Source organism: Vombatus ursinus, unplaced genomic scaffold (genome assembly GCF_900497805.2).
Source record: "Vombatus ursinus unplaced genomic scaffold, bare-nosed wombat genome assembly UNPS02009975.1, whole genome shotgun sequence".
In the NCBI taxonomy this organism is placed as follows: Eukaryota; Metazoa; Chordata; class Mammalia; order Diprotodontia; family Vombatidae; genus Vombatus; species Vombatus ursinus.
The window spans coordinates 5240243-5263339 of NW_020949753.1; the positions used below are offsets into that span (position 1 = coordinate 5240243).

Here is a 23097-nt window from a genome sequence, read left to right on the forward strand (position 1 = left end):
GTGTGTGTGTGTGTGTGTGTGTGTGTGTGTGTGTGTGTGTGTGTGTGGATCTGACCAAAAAGAATCGCTGTAGTCTTAAAGAAAAAGCAGAAGCTGGTTTGACTTAAACACTAGGACTTCTGCTTTGGGGCAATTAAAGAAGTTGTGAATAATTAAGTGTATACCTAAGAACCATCTAAAAATCACACATTCCTGAGAAGCATCTAAACTTTTAATCCCTTTAAAACCAATTTGCTTTACTATTTGGATTTTAATAGATTGTTTAGCAGATTTGGGGAAATTTTCCAATTATCCATTAATTTCCATACAAGATGGAAATGAATCTCCCTTGCTTTTTCCAATTTTGAAATAGTTTTCAAGCGTCATCTTCTTTCTAAAAACAGCTATGCTGAGATCTCTGGAAAACACGTTTACAAACAAACCCAAAAAATTCTATCTAAAACTGTCCCTAAGACAGAAGGGCCATGAAACCTTAGGGCTAGAAGGAACTCCCAAAATTATTTAGGGCTGCAGTGGTTTTGTTGCAAAAGTCCTGCACACACAGTCAGCCAAGGATGTAAATCCCAACTCTACTATTTACTTCTCTCACTAAGACTCATGGGAAAGTCATTCTTCCCCTTTGCCATGATTCAATTTCCTCATCTATCAAAGGAGGGGAATGGAGTACATGGACCTTCCACCTCCGAATTCTACAAAACATTTTCATCTGAGCTTTTTTTACATTTATTTCTCACTCTATATTTTTTCCATGAAGACATCCAGGTCCAGAGACAGAGATGCTTGCACAGACAGCTTGAGCAAACACATGATACTAAAACTATAAGAACAGGCAAGTCCCTAGGTCATTAAATACTTACGACCACTACAACCTTTACCAACCAACTTAACCACCCTTCGATCAATTCAAACTGACAAAAAAAATCTAATTTGGTCACAAATTTTGACTACATCAGAAGGTGATTTAAAACCTTTAACTGGCTTCTGACAACAGTATGCATCAGCTTTGGTCTCAAGTACTCACTACCATTCTGTTCTATGACTCCTTTCTTTCCTGAGGAGTACTGGGGAAAGGGGCAGGGAAGGGGAGGGTGGTATATATTTTTCTTCTGTCCTGGTTTGCTTGTAACACACCTCCAAAGAAGTGTTGCTTTGATTATGTCACTTCTACTGATCAAAACCCAAACTTCTTAGACTGGTATTCAAAACCCTCCATTCTTGGACTACTCCTCTACATGAAACTGGCAGTCAAATCAAACTTCTCTTTACCGTCCTCTTACGTGCTGGCTGAATGCTATTGCAGAAGAAATCTTAGACTTAAAATCAGAACTGGCTCCAATAACTTATCACTTTAGCTGAGTCATTCACTACCTCTTTTTAAGCCTAAATTTCTTCAATGATAAAATATTGGTAATACTCTCACTGCCTAAGTCACAAGGCTGTATTAACGGTCAGCTGAGATGGAGATAGTGGCGGAAGAAAAAAGGGAAATAATGAAAAATATCCCAAGAGGATGAGGAAGGTGGAAAAGGTGAAGCTTCAGAGTCATGTTTCAACAACTAGTGTACCTGTGGTTGAGCAGGATTGTTTTAAGGGGTCCAGTGAAGGTCCCTACAGAATTACTTGTGCTCTGTATCTTTGTAACACTTCCCTTTCTGGATCTTAAACAGGTTAGAACCAGCTCAAGTCATGTGAAAAAAAAAATTGGTTTTGCAGAGATAAGATAATTAGAGGGAGGTGATCATCTCATTAGAAGGTAGAAATCTGAATAGAGATTCAGAATATACTTAGGAAATCTGAGTGGAAAGAATGTTGGAGGGAAAATAAGTAGTTTTTAAAGAAATCATTTCCAATACCAAGAGAAACGAGCGTTTCATGATAGCAAAGAATTGGAAACAAGGTAGATGTCCAGTGACTGGGAATGTGTAAATAAATTATAGCACATGGAGGGATCTCACTGTGCTCTACAAAATGAATATGATGAATACAAAAGTACGGATAGAGCTACGTGAACTGATGCAAAACGAAGTAAGCTAAGAAAACAACACAGTCATTATAACAATGGAAAAGGAAAGAACATCCTCAAGACAAGAAAAAGGAGATGCTGCAAAGTGATGAAAGACAAGCTCACGAAGAGAAGAGAATCCAACCCCCATCCCTTTGCAAGGTGGGAAGCTCCATGGGTGAGGCACATGGTACATTATTTTCAGACTTTTTCAACCTATGATATTGGTCAGTTTTGCTATTTCCCTTCTTTCATCTTTTTTTTCTTTAAAAACTTTTATATGGGATTGCTCTCTGGGAGGGGAGAGGGAAGTGGATAGGGGGGAATTGGGGGTGTTATAAAGAAAGATATCAATAAAAACTATCTTAAAAATAATAGTAAAATTTTTTAAGAGAACAATCATGGTCCAAGCACACTAGATTGTCCTTCTATGGTGACCATTTAGAATATAGGTGAGAATCAAACAAAAAGGGACGCCTTTTTGAGCATTATTGGAGGGGATTTTCAAATGGATGAAATCATAGCTCAAGGAATAAAGGAAGTTTCAAGAAAAAGTCTGTTTTTTCCCCAACTGCCCCTCCAGGTAGCTACTAACATACACTGTAATACAATTTGCTACTTCATGACCAAAGATGTTTCTGGTAACCTAACTTTTGCCTCAACCAAAGAGCCCAAGGGTAAACTAGGGATAAATATAAATAAAGACTGAGGCAGAAAGCCAAACCTCTGCCTGTATTTCCCTAAGCAGAGGTACAGAGTGGTTGTGATTGTACTCTAAACTTTTCATCGAAAATAAACTCCCTGAAGCAGCAGAGAAACGGACCACGTTAACCTGCGGGGCTATTACACTGCCTTAGACTCAAAAAGAGCTAACTATTGTAACAAGGTGTATTACACCTGTTGAAGAAAGAACATAAAAACGTTGTAGCTCAATCCACTGATATATCTAAGACTTTGTTTTGGGCTGGACCTCACTCAAGACAGTTCCCCCATAGTTTAGGTTAAATATTGGACCAAGATGAAATACTCATAAATTAATCAATTGTTAACAAATATATCAATCAACTCTTAACAAAATCAATCACAGCTGGAGGAGGATATTGAACAATCACAGAGGACACTTAGCACCTCCTGGCTGCTTTGTAGAAAGGGGACCAGGAAATGATACCTGAACCTCTAGTCCTCAGAGCCAATCAAGGCTCACTGCTGTTCTCAACACTCTTCAGAGCGAAATTAGCCTAACTTCTAAGAAGGGTGTTATAGACTAGAGTACCTCTAATGCTATACCCTCAGTTCAGATTCAATGTTGGGACAAAATGAGGCACTCATGAGTCATTGAACATTCAACAAAGGGGATTTACTTTGTCCTAGCACTCTGGAATCAAACCCTCTCATCTCCATCTGGAAACTTGTCTAATGAGTCATCAGGCAAACTATAGTCTATTGCACCCACCGAGTCTGAAAGGGGTACAGTCCACATGGCTTGGACTTTTTAATGCCCGTAGAAACCCATACTACCACAAGGAGGTTTCAGCTATTGCTCCTACTATGGATTACCAAAACAGATTTTGGTGATTCTATTCAAGCGCTGTCCTAAATCCAAACCCTACTCTGTAATTCTTCATTCATCTTGACTGCACAACTGTGAAAATTTAACTTCTTAAATAGTTTTAAATTGATAAGAAAGAATACTAAAAGTACTTTTCCATATATTCATTTCAATGTTCCTATTCATATCACAGCACTAGCCTTTAAAAACAATTACATTAACAATTACATAAGTTCATTTTAAAGTTTAAAATAAAAGTACTCTGTATCTGTTGCTACAACTTTCATTTTGCAGAATTAAAAGAAGACACCAGAAATTATTAAGATCTTAGAAAAATGAAAAATGGCAGGTTCACAATTCAAGTCCAGGTCTTATAACTCCAAATCCAGTAAAATTTAAACTTCACTGCACCCAACTTAAAAATTAGAATAATTGTCAGTTTGAAAGTTGACTGTTTTCTTTGACATTTCTATTGGAAAGGCAAATATATCAGTACATTCTTAATACATACATGATAATGTAATGAAGAGGACTCTTCAGAAAGATATAATTATTTTTGTCTTTTGAGAGCTACTGGTTTTAATTTTAAAAAGTTGAAACCACAAGTGACTGTAAAAATGCCCAAAATACAAGAGAATAATTTCTAAATTTTCTGTTGTTCAGTCATTTCAGTTGTGTTCAACTCTTTGTGACCCCTTTGGGAGTTTTCTGGGCAAAAATACTAGAGTGGTTTGCCATTTCCTTCTCCAGCTCATTTTATAGGATGAGGGTTAAATGACGTACCCAGGGTCACACGGCTAGTTAAGTGTCTGAGGCCACATTTGAACTCAGGTCTTCCTTACTCCAGGCTCAATGCTCTAACTGCTGAGCCATCTAGCTGCTCATCTAAATTATTTACACAGTAGAATTGGCTGGTACTTAAAGAGTATTCTAAATTGAAATTTAAACAATCATTACTTTGTATAGATGGGCTGTAATAAAGCTAGTTGAATTTAAATATTCTGATTGGCATGGTACCTAGGTATACAGAGGATTTTAATTCTAATATATTTCCTAAACTTTTTTTTTAACATCTTCATTTCCATTCACTTCCATTGTCTAGCCACATGCTTTATCACAATGGTTAAAAAGAATAAAGATAGCAATTGAGCAAAGCTAATCAACACATCCACCAAGTCTTACAGGATATGCAATGCTCCACCACAGTTTATGATGTTTCTCTTCTTCCTATATAAGCTTTAGAATTATAATTACACAGCAAAACTACATTTTATGGAGGGGGTCAAAGACCTTGAAGAACACCCGAGATGATAAATGTGAACACTTAATAACTGAGTTCATAGAAGGGTTCAGTGAAAAATAAACATGAAAATATGATTTCTTCCTTCTATACCTCCCCATCACTTTAAAAGGAAAACAAGAAAAAAAAAACTGCCAATCCCATCACAAATACCTTTAGTCAGTTTCAAAGTGTTTCAAATATTTCATAGATTCTGTGCCACTAAATAAATGATCAAGATTTCTAACTCTGTGAAATTTCCACCCCCTGTGATTTCTCAAACTTCTTTTATCTCTGACTGTGTTCATGGCTGCCTGGAGACAGGACCACACGGGTTTGCCCAAATCAACATGACCCAAAAGGGCAGAACAGGAACAACGTTCTTCTTAAATCCCTCCCTCCTACTAGAGGTAGGGATACTTGGGGGGATGCCGAAATACCATTCCAGAATCTAGCATTCAAGTCAGAAAAGAAGGTTTGTTTGGTTTTTTTTTTAGTAATGTTAGCCGTAGGGGGGTCCTAAAGTTATTTTAATGAATTTTATGGTCCATGAATAAAGTTTCACAGTGTTCCAACCCCAAGCCTGAATCCCTGGCCTGGGTCTGAGGCATTTGGCATGATCAGGAGCACCAGAATGCAATGTCTTGGTGGTTAATTTTTGGACTGCAATAGGGGAAGGTCAGTGGAGGAAAAGGGAGTGTCAGTGATCTAGCAGACAAATAGTACTCTCTGGGTGTTGTGCTTTGGGGCAGATATAGTCTCCTTAAAAGCAAACTGTAATATAAATGCTGTTGCTACCAACACTATTGTATAAGTCTTATGATTCTTACTTTAAAGCTAAGTAAAATGAAATTCAACACAGGAGGTAAAGTTAGAGTAGGCAGTATACAGAGTACAAAAAGTACTAACCATACTATGTAAAGCTTATTCTTAATGGAAGGACTTTAAAAATCAACTGATTAAACTTACTGTTTTGTAAACTCTATAAAAGTTCTTGGATTTCTTTTTTTTTTTACACTAAATTTGGGTAGTTTTGTGTATATGGTTTTTTAAAACTTCCAAATAAAGCTTTTCCCTACATTTGGGCAACTTCCACCTTCTACTTTACAGACAGACCAGACTACTTGTAAACGTGCATTCTAAATTGTTAACTTGTTAGCTGAACATCACAAAAGAAGGTAAAGGATTTCTAAAATTATGTGTGCAAACATTTCCTTTTTCTCTTCCCTTTCCCCAACCAAGGGGAAATATACATATAACTTAACAGACTGCTAGGCTTGTAGCAGACATCAGTATTGATTGATTGAAGTTATAATACAAAACAGGAAAATATGATTCATTTTACACACAACCATCCAGAAATGTACCCAGTAAAAAACATCACACACACACACCTTCTATTCTGTCGGAGAAAATAAGGAATTACAAAAAGGAAACATCTGCTTGCAAAATTAGAAAATCAACCATTTTATATCCCTATTACCCAAGCCCAAAACCATATGTAATCTAACAGTCTGATTACCACAAAATGTATGCAAAAAAAAATCAAAATTTAATTATACTGCAGAGGGCAATTCGGGAGCTTTGCCTCATATTTGAATTTGTAGCTTTGCTTTTGAAAGGACAAATAATTTCCTGTAAACAAAGTTCCAAGAATTGAAAAGTTGCAACACCCACATTCCAGAGACCAGTTCCTTAATTTTATTATGGGGAAATACCATTTGCTCTAATTCAAATATTCGATTCCCTATAATGTTATCCTTTGATTTTATTATTTAACATTCAATAACAGCACAACTATGCAATAAAATAATAATGATACAACTATAAACTGTCATTTCACAAGCTCTGAAAACATTCCATTAAATTACACACAATTCACAAATGTAGCTAATCACGTGGAAAAAGAAAGCAGTAAAACTAGAGGCAACATCATTAACTTAACTGGGTTTTATTTTCAGGAATCTTTTGGTAAAGAAGACATTGTTGTAGCCAAGAAAAACCTTAAGGAAAAACAGCCTTCTTCCGGAGGATTTTGGAGTATTGGTCCTTTAAATAATAATAATAATAATAAAAAGAACATAGCTTCAAGAAGGCAATATGTAATTCTCTAGATTCCAGATCACTAAAAAAACAAGTTAAATTTTTAAAACTCTATGTTTTCATATTTTGTGACACAGAATACAGAATCATCTCTTTCCAGATAATCTAAAGATTCCGATGTTGGTCTTCTACATGCCTAGTCCTGTAATTCACAAGAGTAGACTAAGATTGCCAGTTACAACTTTCTCTCCTTAGATTGTCCCCTTAAGAAGCTCAGGTATAAGAGCTAGATCTCTCACAACATTTTTTCCCAGGTATATTACTAAATAATGCCATGGTATTTCTGATATAATAAAGGAACTTCCTAAACTGTGGCTGTGGAGAAAAGGAGAAATTTCAGAAAGTGTAGAGAAAGCAGACACCGACCTGATTTCTTGACCAAGACTTTCATCTAAATATAAAGGTATAACTACTCTAATAAACTGTGAGTCAGTCTTTTGTTGGGGGAAGTTTCTATGCATGAGTCACAACAACGGTTTCTATATAATAAAATGAAAGAGAAAAATAAAGCTTGAGTGGTAGCATTCTGTTCCTAAGAAAGATACTATCTTAGTTCCTCTAATTGGAAAAACTGTACAGAGTCCAATACAATACTCTTGAATAAACATTGGGAGGTCCTACAAATACCTCTCTCAAGCTTTTTTTTCCTTTTATTTGGGAAATTTTGCCTCAGTTGAACCAACATTAGGTATTCCTATCAAGGAAACAGGGGTCATTTTGGATGTAGAAAAGCAACTGAACACAGAAAGTAAAGAGACAAATACACCCAAGCCAGGAATAGAAGAAATATAAAATCTAATTAACTTAGGCAGGGAGAATCTACATTAAAAAATTTCCCAAGAGCCAGTATAGATCTACAAATGCAAGGGAAGGAACACTACTACTAAAATGAAGCATACAAATTCATACGAAGCATATGAATTTAATTATAAACAAGTACTATGAGTTAGAAAAAGGCAACACAGGAAACAAAAAACCTAACATCCTATCCTATCTGTAGAAGAGGTCACCTTTTGTCCATAAAAAGTTTTTAAAAAGCTTAACACCAAATGACTACTTTGAGAAAGGGATTTTTAAGGTGCCAGATAGGAGGTTAAACTGGTTAATAAGTTAAAATGGAAAATCAGAAACAGAAAATACCACAGAGGAGTACTTTTCAGAGAAGGAAAAAGCATGGGAAAAAATCAATTATAATCATCGGGGGAAAAAAAAGACAACCAAAAATTTATCAGTTTTAATACCTAATTTTAATCATCCCATTAGTATAATTATTAACGTCATAAACCACAGCCCAGAAACTGAAGTAACCTGCCACCCAGTAAACAAACAGTAGAAAAAAAGTCAAAAGTCTTGAACCTCAACCCCTAGGCCTAAAATCTAAACCTTAAATGAAACTGAAACTAAGAGATCTGAATGATATATAGCAATGATAAAACATTTGTTATTATTTTGGCTGAATTTACTGGTGATCACAGATTGAGATGAAGGGGCAGGCCCTCCTCAGATGTCATATAGACCGGAAGTGTCACACACAAAGGCAACAAGTGACCAACATGAATGCAATGGAAGTAAATTAAAATGTAAATGGGCAATATTTAACAAAATTAATAAAACTACAATTAAACACAGATAACATTACATCTTAAAACTAAGTCAACCCGAGGTCCACAAAGATCTTTCTGTAGGGATTTGTCAACTCATTTCTATTTGAGTTTGACACCACTGATGTAGACTAAGCCCACCATTTAACAGATAAAGAAAGGAGGTTCAGAGAAGCTAAAGGCTTCCAAAGTTACAAGAGAGTTAAGGGACCAAGGCAAGATTTGAATCAAGGTCTTTGGACTGAAAATCCAATGTCCTTTTCATTGTACATTCTGTCTACAATAAAATAAGCTAACCATCCTTAGCAAAGTTAAAATGCTACCAGGTAACTGGATTGGTTGGGAAAGATTATCTGTGCAAACTTTCACAGTTCCCCTCTAATTATTTCATTTATAGATGGTTAAGTAATTAGATTTATATAGATTAGGAAATGGAAGCTCCTAGCTTTCAAAGGCCTTGTTGGAGACTCAGAAGTCACTGACCCTAAACATTCATTTTACGTATTAAGAAATTCAAATGCCAGAGACTGAATTCATTCACCCCTTCAGTTCATCAAATATTGACCTACCACCAATGTAAGTGTCAGGACCTATGCTGGGAATCTAATGAGAAAAATTAAAGTCCTCGCCCACAAGCAGCTTACACTCTTCAATAAGTGGTGGAGTAAGTAGATAGCAAATGCATACAAGGTAAATAAAACTAATGGGGACTGCAGGTGGGGGAAGGGGAAGAGAGACAAGGAAGGAGAGGCCTTAGGGTGTCTACAAGGTTGTCCCTCTAGACTGCCTCTGGAAATCCTTATGCTAAACTCAAATTCTACTTCCTAAAATTACCTTACCCAAAGTCCCTCAAATTGTTAATTCAACTTTTCTCCCTCCAAATTACTTTGTAATTGAAGTGCTTCATTTATACATACATATTATATCCCCATCACCTTGCAAGTGGAAGGAACTTCACAGATGTTGCTGAATTTTCTTTGTACTTATTCTCAGTGTACAAATTGTTTCCCTGATAGAAAATAAGCTCCTTGAAGGTAGCAGCTTTCATTTTTTCAGTCTTTTTTTTTTTATGCCAGGTAAGTAGCAAAACACACAGAATGGCCACTTATCAAATTGAACTGAATTCAGGTTTTGTATTTATTCTTCCAAGCACTGAAGAGGTTAATAAACCCAACAATTCTTGTTTTTGTTGTTAAAGTAGCTGAGAAATAAAGAATTATCTTATTTAATCACAGAAAATCATGAACTCCAAATCAAGGAAGTCCAAAGCATAGGATTTCCTTCACCTCAATGATGAAAACACCCTTCAATCCAAAGTAAACATAAAATTAAGATTTTTTTTTTAAAACCACCTACATACTAAATTCCAACTGCCAATGACTACAAAACAGGTGATCTTTAAAAAGGGGTAGGTAGCAATCTCTGATGTCACTTTCATTACCTGTAGTTAAGAATACCCCCATATACTAGCTAATAAAAATTTACTCATAATTAACTGAAAGAAACCCAAGGAAGAGACCAAGGTCTTAGTCCCACCTCCAGTTATAATTAACCAAGGGACCTCTCTATAAAATGGAAATAAATGTAGATAAATTGCAAATGGTGCTCACTGACATCTTCAATTTACGTCAAGAGGAAAAAAAATACACTTAAGAGTCTAAATGTTATATAATGCTGCAAAACCACTTGCTTACTCATTACTTCCCCAATCCCTTTACTTTCAACATTATTCTTCCCTACTATTCATTTTAATTATCACAGATCAGTAACTGTATCACCTCGAATTCCCCTGTTTTTCACAGATTTCCTAAGATAAAACAGAAGAATGTATGGCTTATAAAACACTGATGCTGCTTTTGGTGAATGGAAAACTTTTCTCCATACAGCAAGATCTTCACAATCTGGAGCTTAATAACAGAATCTTAGGAACAATTCTGCTGTCTGTGATTTCAGTGATTTTAAATTTAACTACAGCCTGACTCTGGGAAGCCATTATCAGATGAAAACTGCTAAGCTCTGGAAGAATCACATCCAGTTTAAAAGCAGTAAACCTGGGAGCTATTTTAAGTACAATGCGGAAGGAACAGAACCTATCCTCACTCACAGAGTCCCCACATGTAATTCTCCTAAATAATCAAGAAAACTTGATTTAAGAGAACAGCAAAAGCAGAGATGGCTACTTCAAAAAGGAGCTGTCTAGGTAAAATTGCCATCAAAAGTTGAGAGTCTCTGGTTTAAAAAAAAATAAACTGCCCACACAAACATTATCCCACATGACTTTTTAATACAGTTGACTGGAGGTAAAGGCATGTATCCTTTCTCATAGATAAGGCTGGCTCTCCAATAGGGAAGGGGGAGGGGAGACAGAACAGAACAAAGCATTCACATTTCCCAGTAATATTCACCAACAACATTCCCTTCAGAGCCGACTCAGTCCAAAGCATACTTGTCCATCAGAAAAAAAACACAAATGTGTCATGTGTTAAGACTCTCTCATTTGACTTTTTCTAACTTGGTTTAAAAACACACACACAAAAAAGCTGCATTGGTCTTCACCAGAAGAAAACAAGAATTAGGTTATTTCTACAATAATTTCTATGTTTCAAAGCTGAAGCTAATTGCAACTAAACTCAAGAAAGTACAAGTTTTAAAAACTGTTGTTCTTTAGTTGGACATCCTGCAAGTCTCATACTTGCAGAAAATAGGCCTACTTTCTAAGAATGAGCATGGAAAAGTTGACAAAAATTTCTGAAAGTTTAAAATAATGTATATCATGCCTTACCTGACTCTGCATTTTCAAAGTCATTCAGCTGAGTAACCAACCACTCAAGTGAACGGAAAATAAACCACATATGAAATATCACAAAAACGTACAATGAAAAATCATTAAAAACAAGTCATTCACATTTTCTCCATTTCATCTTCTCACCTGTGTAAATAAAGCAAAAACACTCTGTACTTGGAGATGAGAGAAGTAATGTAATTTAACCTCACTTGGCTCTCTGGAGACACATAGTAATACAATGTGAGATGTGTCCTCTTCCCTCATACAACATAATCTAATTGTGGAGTTGGGTGGTACTGAACTGAAAACTTCATATTTCAAGGCCCAGTGATCAGTATTCTCCAGAACAGTCCCAATCGTTAGTGCTCTTTTCTACTATTAAATGCATTCCTACTACAAAAAACTCCTGTCTTTAACTCTGAAACAGGTTAATTCTCTGTCATTCGACTGAAATTCTTTCCATTTACAGGAGACACCCAGGTTAAGTATGAAAAAGCAGTTTGGCAGGTTTTGCATACGTTTCAATGTGTATGATTCCAATCCAATTACTCAGACACTCATTTGCCCCCTGATATCAGTGTCCAGTGGGCAAAAAGTTTACCAGGATCCCCTACAGTATACAGCACTGTACTTCCCTGAAATAGGACATTCATCAGTGCTGTTGTTCAGTCATTTTTCAGTCATGCCCGACTCTGTGTGACCCCATTAGGGGTTTTCTAGGCAGAGATACTGGAATGGTTTGCCATTTCCTTCTCCAGCTCATTTTATAAATGAGAAAACTGAGGTAAACAGGGTTAAGTGACTTGCCCAGGATCACACAGCTATTAAGTGTCTGAGGTCAAATTTGACCTCCGTTGTTCCGACTCCACTGTGCCACCTAGGTGGTCCCCTCATTAGTGCTACAAGAATCCAATTTAATTTACCTTCAGGCTCTACCACTAGAAAATTAAGTCAAGTTTTCTCATAGTTGATCCTGTAAGAGAGAAGTCTGATCCACAAACCCCCAAGAATCATGAGACTTAGAATTAGATGGGATAGCAGAAATCATCTAGTCCACCCACCCCACCCACCTCCACCTCTTTATTTTACAGATAAGGAAAGGGAGAATTTAAGTGACCTGCCATGGGTCACACGGCTGTCAGTAGCTGCCTCCAAATCCAACGTCTGTGCACCATCTCACAACCCAGGATAAAGGAGGCCAACATAATCTAAATGAAAGATGAGTGAAAAGGAGTGGAAAATGTTGTGTTTGGTACACAGTACTAAGATTCCCCACATCCCATGGCTCTTTCAGCCCATATGTCTTAAATCTAATGCAACACCGCATCAGCTATAGTGTTTGCTTGAATTTCCAAAATGATCTGAAATCATCCTACACATTCCCTTTCTTAGTGTATAAGTTACAAAATGTCTCCCATTGGCATTGAGGGTCTGTGTGCAAAGAGGGTAAATTCAGCAAAGAAGAAATCTGTTCATCACAAGCAGTCCTATCCCCTCTGTGGTTCCAGGTTCAAAGACATAATAAGAGGAAATCTAGAAGAGCAGGAGATACTCTGAATCTTCTCTGGAGACCCTAAATCACAGAGCTAAGGAATTCTAGCAGGAATGGAGGAGGGAAAATATACAGATTTCTTCTCTAAGTACTCAACCTTCACTTCCCAGACACTTTTGCCACTAGGTAAAAAGTCAAAATCAGTGGGTGAAATTGGTAGTTTGGCTGAAATACAAATTTCTAGTGTTTCTTATCCCTGAAAGGTAGCAGTGGACAGAATCTAGCCATGGAGTCAAGAAGATCTGAGTTCAATTCAGACTTCTGACACATAGTGGCCACATGACCCTGAGTAGGAACTAGAACTCTGAGAAACTCTCTAAAACTACACAAATTGCAGAGAAGGTGTTAATCTGAATTGATGGAGAATACTTACTGGGAATTACCTGTACTAATGAAATTATAACTCTAGTTCCTATTTTCTGTCATCATATACTATGCTTTTTTTTTTCCCCAATCCAGAAACAGGCTTAGTCTTCAGACCACACTAAAATAAGTAGAGGACATTAAATTCAGTTTGAGACTGGTTTCTCTTTTTCCTTTTCAGAAATGGAGTTCTGGGGTGGTGGGGGCAGCTAGGTGGCACAGTGGATAGAGCACCGGCCCTAAAGTCAGGAAGACCTGAGTTCAAATCCGGCCTCAGACCAAACACTTGACACTTACTAGCTGTGTGACCCTGGGCAAGTCACTTAACCCCCATTGCCTAAAAAAAAAAAGAAAAGAAAAAGAAAAAAAGAAATGGAGTTCTGGGATGAGAGCTTGCCCTCCTTTCTAATATATTCAAGCAGTTAAAAGGAAATGTCTACTCTGTTCATTTGAAGTTTCTCTGGAAGTAGTAGCAGTCAGAAGAAAGCCAAAACACCACAGAGCAGTTCGCATTTAAACGTAATTAACTACTTTCTTGTTATCGACCAGACAACAACAAACCAGGTCCACTGACAGCAACAGTAGTTAATTATTCTCTCTCCTTCCCAATTCGAAGTCCATCTCCAGCCTTAGCCAACTCGGGAGTTTCACCCGCAGCCATTTGATACAAAACTCTATTCTATTAGCAAAATCCTGATTAACACCTGGCAAGGTACCAAACACCTTATCAAACATTAACTCTGTTTTACTTAACCCTATTGAATTCACCCAAAAATCACAAATAATGATACAGGAATCCAGGATACACAAAAAGACTGACCAACCAGTTTAGCAAAAGAAATCACATAAATAATTTTACTCCAAATAATTCCCACTCTCTTCCAAAACAAATTTCAATCTTCATTTTTCATGCAAATCAATACATTATTTCCTTCCTTACTAGATTCCATGCATGCCAAGAGTAACAGTAAAATAAAGAAAACTATTTTGAGCCTGGGGGGTAAAAAAATAAAGACATTAACATGAGAAATGATGAGAAAAGCCATGGACAAACCACTTACTACTTTTCTTTCCCTACCCTTTTAACAACAAACGTTCCATCCCCTAGGCCTTAAAAAAAAAAAAAAAGTTTCTCCCTGTGCTTTCCTTACCTTGACGGGGAAGCCATAATTAAGTTCATAAAGCAAAAAGTCTGCAGTCCATCAACCCTCTCATCTGGCTGACCCTCCAGCCAAAATCTCCTTCAGCATTTGTTGAGGGTGGGTCAGTGGATGTCTGTTTCCTATCTCCCTTATGCACGGCACTCTCTTTCAAAAAAAAAAAAAGTCACTTTCCTACCTGTTCCCAGAGACTCCAGTTTCCTAAACTAAGCCTCTAGTTCACTTTGGGATTACATGAATTCTGATACACATCCGGGCACTCTGGCTGGGTCTCAGCAAGCTCCACTTTCCTAGGCACAGGGAGTTTTTTTCAAGCTCCGGAATTTAAAGTATTTAATTATAAAGCGGGGCAAAAATTATGGAAAGGAAAGGAAAGAAATGCAGCTAAGGAAAATCACTGGCTAACGACTCAAAGCAAAAAACAAAACTTTGAAAAGGGAGGAAGGAAAGAAATCATTCCCGGGGCAATGGAAAGTTGCTGGATTGCGTAGATAAAAAAAGCCAAACCCCTTCCAAGAAGATTCTTGTGGTACAGTCCACCTCCTTAATTGGGCATGTTAGCCTATTAAGGCCAGAAAAAGAGGAGGATTGGATAGAAAAAAAAATACAAGCCAGGGTGGCCAGCCTATCAAGGAGGAGGTGCCGAAGTGCAGGGGCCAGAGAGGTGCCAGAGACCCGCCTGCAGACTGGTCCTTTGCCAGATGCCTAACAAAGTACAAACTGGCATCCCTGGAACACAGAGTTCCCTGCTGCTGCTGCTGCTGCTGCTGCTGCTGCTGCTGCTGCTGACCAGAACTCCTGATGCACATTGGGGGAACACTTGGGGAGAGAGGGAATGGAAATAACTCAGGAAAGGAAATCTTCGGAGGGCAGTTATGACTTGCATAACAAGAAAACGTGGGAGTTACTGCATTTCCTTTTCCTTTTTTAACTCATTTGACATTTATTTTGTGCTGTTTTCAAAACAACAACGCGCCCCTGAACCTCAAAGTGCTTATGAAGTAGCAAGGGAGATAACATCAACACAAATATCCTTGTTTGCATTACAGTTTACAGTTAAGTGCCACTTAATATTTACTAATAACTGGACTGAGTTACTGTGGCTAAATGTTGCAATATCATACCGCCGTCCATCGACCCTTCCGTATAGCCTGTGTTGTGTTATACCACTTCCCTCCCAGTCTTTCTTAAGGACACTACTCCCCCTCCAGGCTCTAGCTGCTTCAACGCAATTAAGTATTTATTATGCAACCGAATGAGAAGCTGGGTGAGCTAGTGACTAGAAAGCCAGGAAAACCTGGGTTCATCAGCCTCTGCTACATACTAAGTGTAAACCTAGACAAATCATATAACTTCTAAGGTCTCAAATTTGCATTGATTCAAAGAGATTGCTCACTGACAGTTCGTTATGCCAATGAAAATACTGTATAATATATATGTATATTTCTATTATCTATCTATCTATATATAGTTCAATATTCTGAGAGTACAAAGTCAAATTATCTGGAATTGTACAATTATTCCATGCCCCATTTGATATAAGTTTGACCCAAGTTGCTCCATAATTCATAAACATAGGACCAAAGAACTTAAGAGCTGGAAAGAATACATACATCTACTCTCTCTGAGTAATCTCCTGGATTCCCAAGGGTTTAATTATCATAACTCTGCAGATGACTCCCAATATTTACATGTTCAGCCCTCAGAGTAGGAGTCAAAGTTTCCCACCACCAACTACCAGCTAGACAACATCTGAATTTCCCAAAGGCATATCCAAAATGTGCTATTTTGGAAGGAATTATAATACCCCTAAAAAAGTATCGATTTTCCTAATTTCCTGATTTCTCTTCAGAACACTACCATCCTTCCAGTCACCCAGTTCTGATCCTCAATGTCATCCCTGATTCACCCTTCAGTATAAAAATTACAATAACTGAGCATTTTTATAGTGTTTTGAGGCTTTCACAGTACTTTACATATTTTACTTTATTTAATCCTCACAATAACACTGGGAGGTAGGTGCTATAATTATCCACATTTTACAGAAAGAGGAAATTGAGACCTAGAGGTTAAGTGATTTGTCCAAGGTCACACAGCTGTTTGGTATGAGGTAATATTTGCTCTCAGCTCTTCTTAACTTCAAATACAGACTTTTCTACACACTGCACCATTTAGCTACCCTACCCAGTCAGTTTCTAAATGTTGTTTCTCTCTCCACAATATCCCTCAAATACATTCCCTTCTCTCCACTTACTCAGTCACCACTCAAGTTCAAGCCTTCATCATCTCTCCTCTGCACTATTGCATTTGTCTCCTAATTGATCTCCCTGCCTTAAGTCTCTGCCTCGTCTAATTCATCTTCCACGCAGCTGCCAAAATGATGTTCCGAAACCTCAGGATAGGCACGGCCATGACACTCGTGTTCAATAAGCTCCCGTCTCCAGGATAAAACAGAAAATCCTGTTTCACATTTCGATCTTTTCGTAGTCTGGATGGAAACTGATTTACAAACTTCTTTCATGTTTTTCATGCCATATGTTATTTTCCAGACAAAAATGGCCCTCCTTATCATGCTCTCATACAGGATGTTTCAGGAAATTGCCGTGTGATAAGTGCTAGGGGGAAAAAAAAAGACAAAACCAGTTCCTGCCCTCAAGGAGCTCAGATTCCACTGGGAGAGAAAACATAGTAAATAACAATTTAGGAGATAAATACAAAGCAGATGGGAGGCAACAGGAAACAAGAAGGCTCTAGCAGCTGAGGGTGCCAGAAAAAACTTCTGGCAGAAGGTAAGAATTGAGCTTAAAAGAAGTTAGGGAAATGATGAGGCCTAGGTAAGAAGAGAGAGAATTCCAGGCATGAGGACCAGCAGGCCAGAGCAAAGGGAGAGATAAGAGCTGGCTTGTCCCATGGGAAGAAGAACAGTTTAGGGCAGTATAGCAGTTGTGGAGAGAGTGAGCATTAAATGACAAAGAGGGTTATATTTCAGCCTGAAGGTAAGAAAGAGGCCGGAGCCATTGGAATTTGACACAGATGGAAAATCACTTTGGCAGCTAAGTGAAGGCTGGATTGTAGTAGGGGAAAGACTTGAGGTAGGGAAATGGGCCTCAAGGGTGGGGGTTATAGAAACAGAAAGAAGGGAATATATGTGGGAAATCTTGTGAAAGGCAGAAGTGTCAAGATTCGTTGATGTAACAGATATATGCAGGGGAAGAGTGAAGAATCAAGGATAAAATCCTGTCTGGGAGACTAAGAAGAATGGTGATCTCTTCAACAGTTATAGTGAGAATTGGCAATAAGTTGGGAATAAGTTGGGATTAAGGCAAAGTTAAAGGGGAGGGGAGATGAGGGAGGATGAGGTGTTTGGGGACAAGTTGAGATGGATGCAGAATTGGGAGAAACGGGGAGAGACAGATTGTCCCCCTTTCCTGGAATGCACTCTCTTCCTCACCTCCAGTTCTTGCCTACATCGAAGCTTTATTTCAACTGACAAACCCAACAGTAAACACTTGGAGATGATCTCAGTTGTTTACACTTCCTCTCACAAAAAAAAATTATTTAGATTCACTAAGTACACGTTATTATATGTCCTGGTTACTTCCCCCTACTAAAAACATAAGTTCTTTGAAGGCTGGGGCTATTTTCATTTTTGTCTTTCTCTAGCAGTGCCTGGCCCACAGTAGACACTAAATGAACTGAATTAGAGATCATCTATTCCAAAATCCTTATCTAAGAGCCCAGAATAAATGACTTATACAAGATTTTTGTCATTGTTTAGCCATTTTGATTGTGTCTGACTTTTCATGACCCCATTTGGGATTTTCTTAGCAAAGATATTAGAGTGGTTTGCCATTTTCTTCTCTGGCTCATTTTGCAGATGAGGAAACTGAGGCAAACAAGCTTAAGTGACTTGCCCAGGTTGCATAGCTAGGGTCTGAAATTGGATTTGAACTCCAGAAGATGAGTCTTCGTGACTGCAGGCTGGGCACTCTATACACTGCACCACCTAGCTACCCTTCTACAAGATTATGGGGTGGGTAGCTAGGTGGTGAAGTAGAAAGAGCACCAGCCCTGGAGTCAGGAGGACCTGAGTTCAAATTCTGCCTCAGACACTTACTAGCTATGTGACCCTGGACAAGTTACCTAACTCTGATTGACTTAAAAAACAAACAAACAAAAAAACAAAACCCAAGCTCACGGGCCTAATAAAATGCCAGATCTGTGATCTGATCCAAGATTTTGACTAAATCTAGCACATGACATAAAACTGGCTCCTGAGAGTCATTTATTAAAAGTAATTTTATTGATATCTTTTGTTTTTTCACTATGCACATTTTCCAATGTATCTCCCCTCTTGTACCATAGAAGCTCTCTCAGGGGTGGGAACCTGAAGCCTGGAGGCGACATGTGGCCCTCTAGGTTCTCAAGTGCAGCCCTCTGACTAAATCCAAACTTCACAGAATATATCCCATTAATAAAATGATTTGTTGTGTAAAACTTAGACTCAGTCAAAAGTCCGCACCCAAGGATCTAGAAGGCCACATGTGACCTCTAAGATGCAAGTCCCCCACTCCTGAGCTATCCCTTATAACAAACCATCTCAGTTTCCTACCCGGCTACACTACGTTGAACTTCGATTCTACATCACGGCCCCAGGAACCCCATCATCCTGCAAGATCAAATCAGCCTCGGTACTCACACCCTGCCAGAACCCTTCGCCTCTGGATCTTCTCTGATTGAATAGTGTGATGAGCTCTTCTCCAAGTCTCCTTTTAAGGAGAGTACCCCAGCCAGCCATCTCTTCATGTCCTAGCCAGCTGCACTCCTTTGGATTTCTCCCTCACACCTCCATCCCAGGTACCTTCTTCCCCTTTTGTATGTTGTCTTCACCCATTAAATTGTAAGCTCTTTGAGGGCAGGGAATATCTTTTTTTTTTTTGATCCCTAACTCTTAACACAGTGCCTGGCACATCTTAATAAATATGCTTAATAAATGTTTATTGACTGAAAGAATTTAAAAGTCTCACAAAACTATACAGCATATATAAAAATATCTGACATTATATTCTGTGATCTAATCATATGTTTCCTACTCCCATTCCTCACCCCTCCCCATCCCCAAGCCCCATGTCTTTGAAGCCAAGCCTGGTAATTTACAACTACTGGATTAGGTTGTTGGGGAGAATAAATGAGATAACATACGTGAAGTGTTTTCTGAACCTTAACACACTAATATGAATGTTAATTGTTATTAGGATTATTGTTAGGATTGGAATTACAGATTGAAAATGTGGTTTCAGTGACACAGGAAACTCCAGACTAGCCAACCCCCCCTTACCAATTCAAATCAGCATGTTCTCTACAGTTTATCAGCCTCTGAATTGTGTAGAGTAGAAGTCTCAAATGTGCTGCCTGGGGGCCACAAACAGCCTGCAACATTCCTAAATGTGGCCCAAAACAGTTAAAATGTGATAGGGAAGTATTTAACAAAAGAAATGTAAATACAATAAAACATGGATAATACTACATTTTCAAATTAAGTAGATATGCAACCCATGGGGTTTATCAGCATCCTCTGTTCCTATTTGAGTTTGCCATCTCTAGCCTAGAGAATAGAATGGTTAACTAACTGTCCCAGCATCGCCCACATCCAGCATATATCAAGAGATCACACATGAACTCGGCTCTTCTTGAGTCTAAGGTCAGCTAGCTCTTTATCTACCATTATAACAAACTGCTTTTCATGTTATTAGTAATTCTCATTACAAGCGATTTGGAAAATTCCCTATCGTTACCAGTCTATAATTATTCTGATAAATGTTTCCCCGTTATCTTTTGAACAATTGCATTTGCTCTTGTATTAGTTATGTATATCAGACACTTAGAGATATTTGATACAAAGATTTTTCCAAGTTGGTTTCTTCTCTGTCTATCCTAGTTGCCATCAATGATTTTTTAAAATACAAAACCATTTAAATCTAAAGTGACAATTTATATGCTTTATCTTTTTTAGTCACCTCTGTCCCTCGTTTAGTTAAGAATATGCCCTCTCTGTCACAATCACAGTATCTAATCTGATTCTGTTCTCATTTTTTTTTTTGGTATAATAATATATATTGAGGTGACATCCATTTTCAGTGTGTGGTAGGTATGAGGAGACTCAATAATAACTCAGAAGCACCAATATTTGAGCATTTCCATTTAAAAACAAAATGGCAAATGACCATGATGAAACCATAACAAAACCAAAAGATGTAAAAAGAATAATTGGAACCTACTGTAAACAGTTGTATACAGACAAAAACTGAGAACACAATAGAGGAATACCTTCAAAAATATAAAATACTCAAGCTAAGAAAAGAATAAACACAGTAACTACAACAGTGTAAAAGGAAAAAACAACCACAGACCAAAAAAAATCACCAATGAACTAATAAAATTATAAAATTGTTGGAATGTTACTCCAATGAAGAACTACAAGAAGACAACCCCAACCCACCCCTTTGTGGAGAAGGTGTATGTCAGTTACATGGTTACGTTTTTAAATTTTTTCAATCTATCAATCAGTTGTACTGATTTTTTTTCTCTTTAAAAGAGTACTACTTGTTTTATGGGATGGCTTTCTGGAAGGGGCAGGGAGGATACTGGGGATAATATGATATTGTAAAAATCAGATGACATCAGTAAAAACTTATTTCTTAAAAATACCAAAGCTAACAGAAGATAAAATCAAGTTCTTAAATAACCCAATTTCAGAAAAGAACAGAAACCAACTTGGAAAAATATTTGTATCAAAAGCAACTACCAACGAAAATAAAGTCCTGGTCCTGAGGAATTCACAGGAGAACACTATCAAACTTTTAAAGGACAATACTACTACTATACAAATGATTCTTAAAAATTGAGAAAGAAAACACTCTACTAGTATCCTTTTGAGATAAATGCCTAAACCAGGGAAGGATTAAAAAAAAAAAACATACACCAATATCATTAATGACTATCAAATTAAAAAATTTTAAATATGATTTTGTCAAACACACAACAATACTTCATTCATTCATGTTCATTCATTTATGATCATTTATGATCAAATTGGATTTATGCCAAAGGTGGTTCACCTTTGGGAAAACAATCAACATAATTAACCATATAAAAAACAAAGGCATATGAAACTACATGATTATCCCAATAAATGCAGGACAGGTCTTTGGCAAAGTACAAAACTCATTTATGCTAAAATAACCCTACAAAGTACAGGCATAAAGGGACCTTTTTAAAAATATCATTAAAAAGTATTTATGTAAAACAAAAAAGCAAACATCATATTCAATGGTGTTACACTAGAACCTTTTTCTTTTTTTTTAATTAATATATTTTGATTTATCAATAATCACTTCCATATGCTTTTGAGTTTAAAATTTTTCTCCCCCTTCCTCCCCATCACCGTCCCCAAGATGGTGCATAATCTAATATAGGCTATACATATACATTCCTATTCAACATATTTTCACATTAGTGATGTTGTAAGGAAGAATTAAAACCAATAGAGGAACCACCAGAAAGAGGAAACAAAACTCAACAGAAGAAAAAAAAATAGCATAGAGTATACTTCCATCTGCATTCAAACTCCATAGTTCTTTCTTTGGATGTGGATAGCATTTTCCATCACGAGGCCTTTGGAGATGTCTTAGATCCCTGTATTGCTGGGAAGGGTTAAGTTTATCAATATTAGTCATTGTACTATTGTACATGGCTATTACTGTGTACAATGTTCTCTTGGTTCTGCTAATTTCACTCAGCATCAGACCATACAAGTCTTTCCAAGTTTTCACTAGAACCTTTTTCAGTAAATATGGGAGTAAATCAAGGATACCCACTCTCCCCACTATTACTGGACAGAGTTCTGGAAATGTCAGCAACAGTAATAAGACAAGAGAAAGAAATTAAAGACATAAATAAAGGTAAGGAAGAGATAAAATTATCCCTACTTGCTGATGATACAATGATTACTTGGAAAATTCTAGGAAATCAGCAAAGATATTTAGGATCATATTCTAGAGAAGTGGTATCAGATTCAAATAGAAATTGGGCCACTAATTCATATGTAAGGATCCCTGTGGGCCTCACATTAACTTATTTTAAAATGCTTATTATCTATGTTTTATCACATTTTTATTTATCTTGTTAAATATTTCCCAATTACATTTTAATCAGATTTGGGCTGTACTCATGAACTGCACTGAGTCCTGCTGGCAGAGGTATCTGGCACCTGTGTTCTAAAGAATAAGCAAAGACTATTATTAATTCAGACAATAAGTTCAAGCAAAGTTGCAGGCTACAAAATAAACCTTCAAAAATCAACTGCATTTCTATGTAATAAAAAATCCAAGAGGCAAGAAAAGGAAACCTCATTGCAAAAAACAGCATCTACTAAAGTACACAAAAGGACTTGTATAAATTAGATTACAAAATGCTCCTTCAAGAAATAAAGAACAAGGGGCAGCTAGGTGGATAGAGTTCTGGCCTAGGAGTCAGGAGGACCTGAGTTCAAATCTGCCCTCAGTCACTTACTATCTGTGTGACCTTGGGCAGGTCACTTAACCCCGATTACCTCACCAAAAAGCAAAAAAAAAGAAAGAAAGAAAGAAAGAAAGAGAGAAAGAAAGAAAGAAAGAAAGAAAGAAAGAAAGAAAGAAAGAAAGA

General features: G+C 37.3%; 1 protein-coding gene across 9 annotated transcripts in view; it reads right to left on the reverse strand.

Annotated features, from left to right (window-relative positions):
* The window catches only part of AFF1 (AF4/FMR2 family member 1), a 175967-nt gene that overhangs the window by 120542 nt on the left and 32328 nt on the right, over positions 1 to 23097 (reverse strand). For 2 of the 9 annotated variants that reach the window (XM_027853353.1, XM_027853350.1), the window contains exon 1: positions 14386 to 14824. The exons of 2 other annotated variants lie outside the window; for them this stretch is intronic. In XM_027853353.1, the coding sequence (XP_027709154.1) occupies positions 14386 to 14414 (29 nt within the window). In that variant the 5' untranslated portion in view covers positions 14415 to 14824. Of the gene's footprint in view, positions 1 to 14385; positions 14825 to 23097 lie in introns of those variants that run through there. 5 more of the 9 variants (XM_027853358.1, XM_027853357.1, XM_027853352.1 and 2 more) reach the window with 4 other exon arrangements.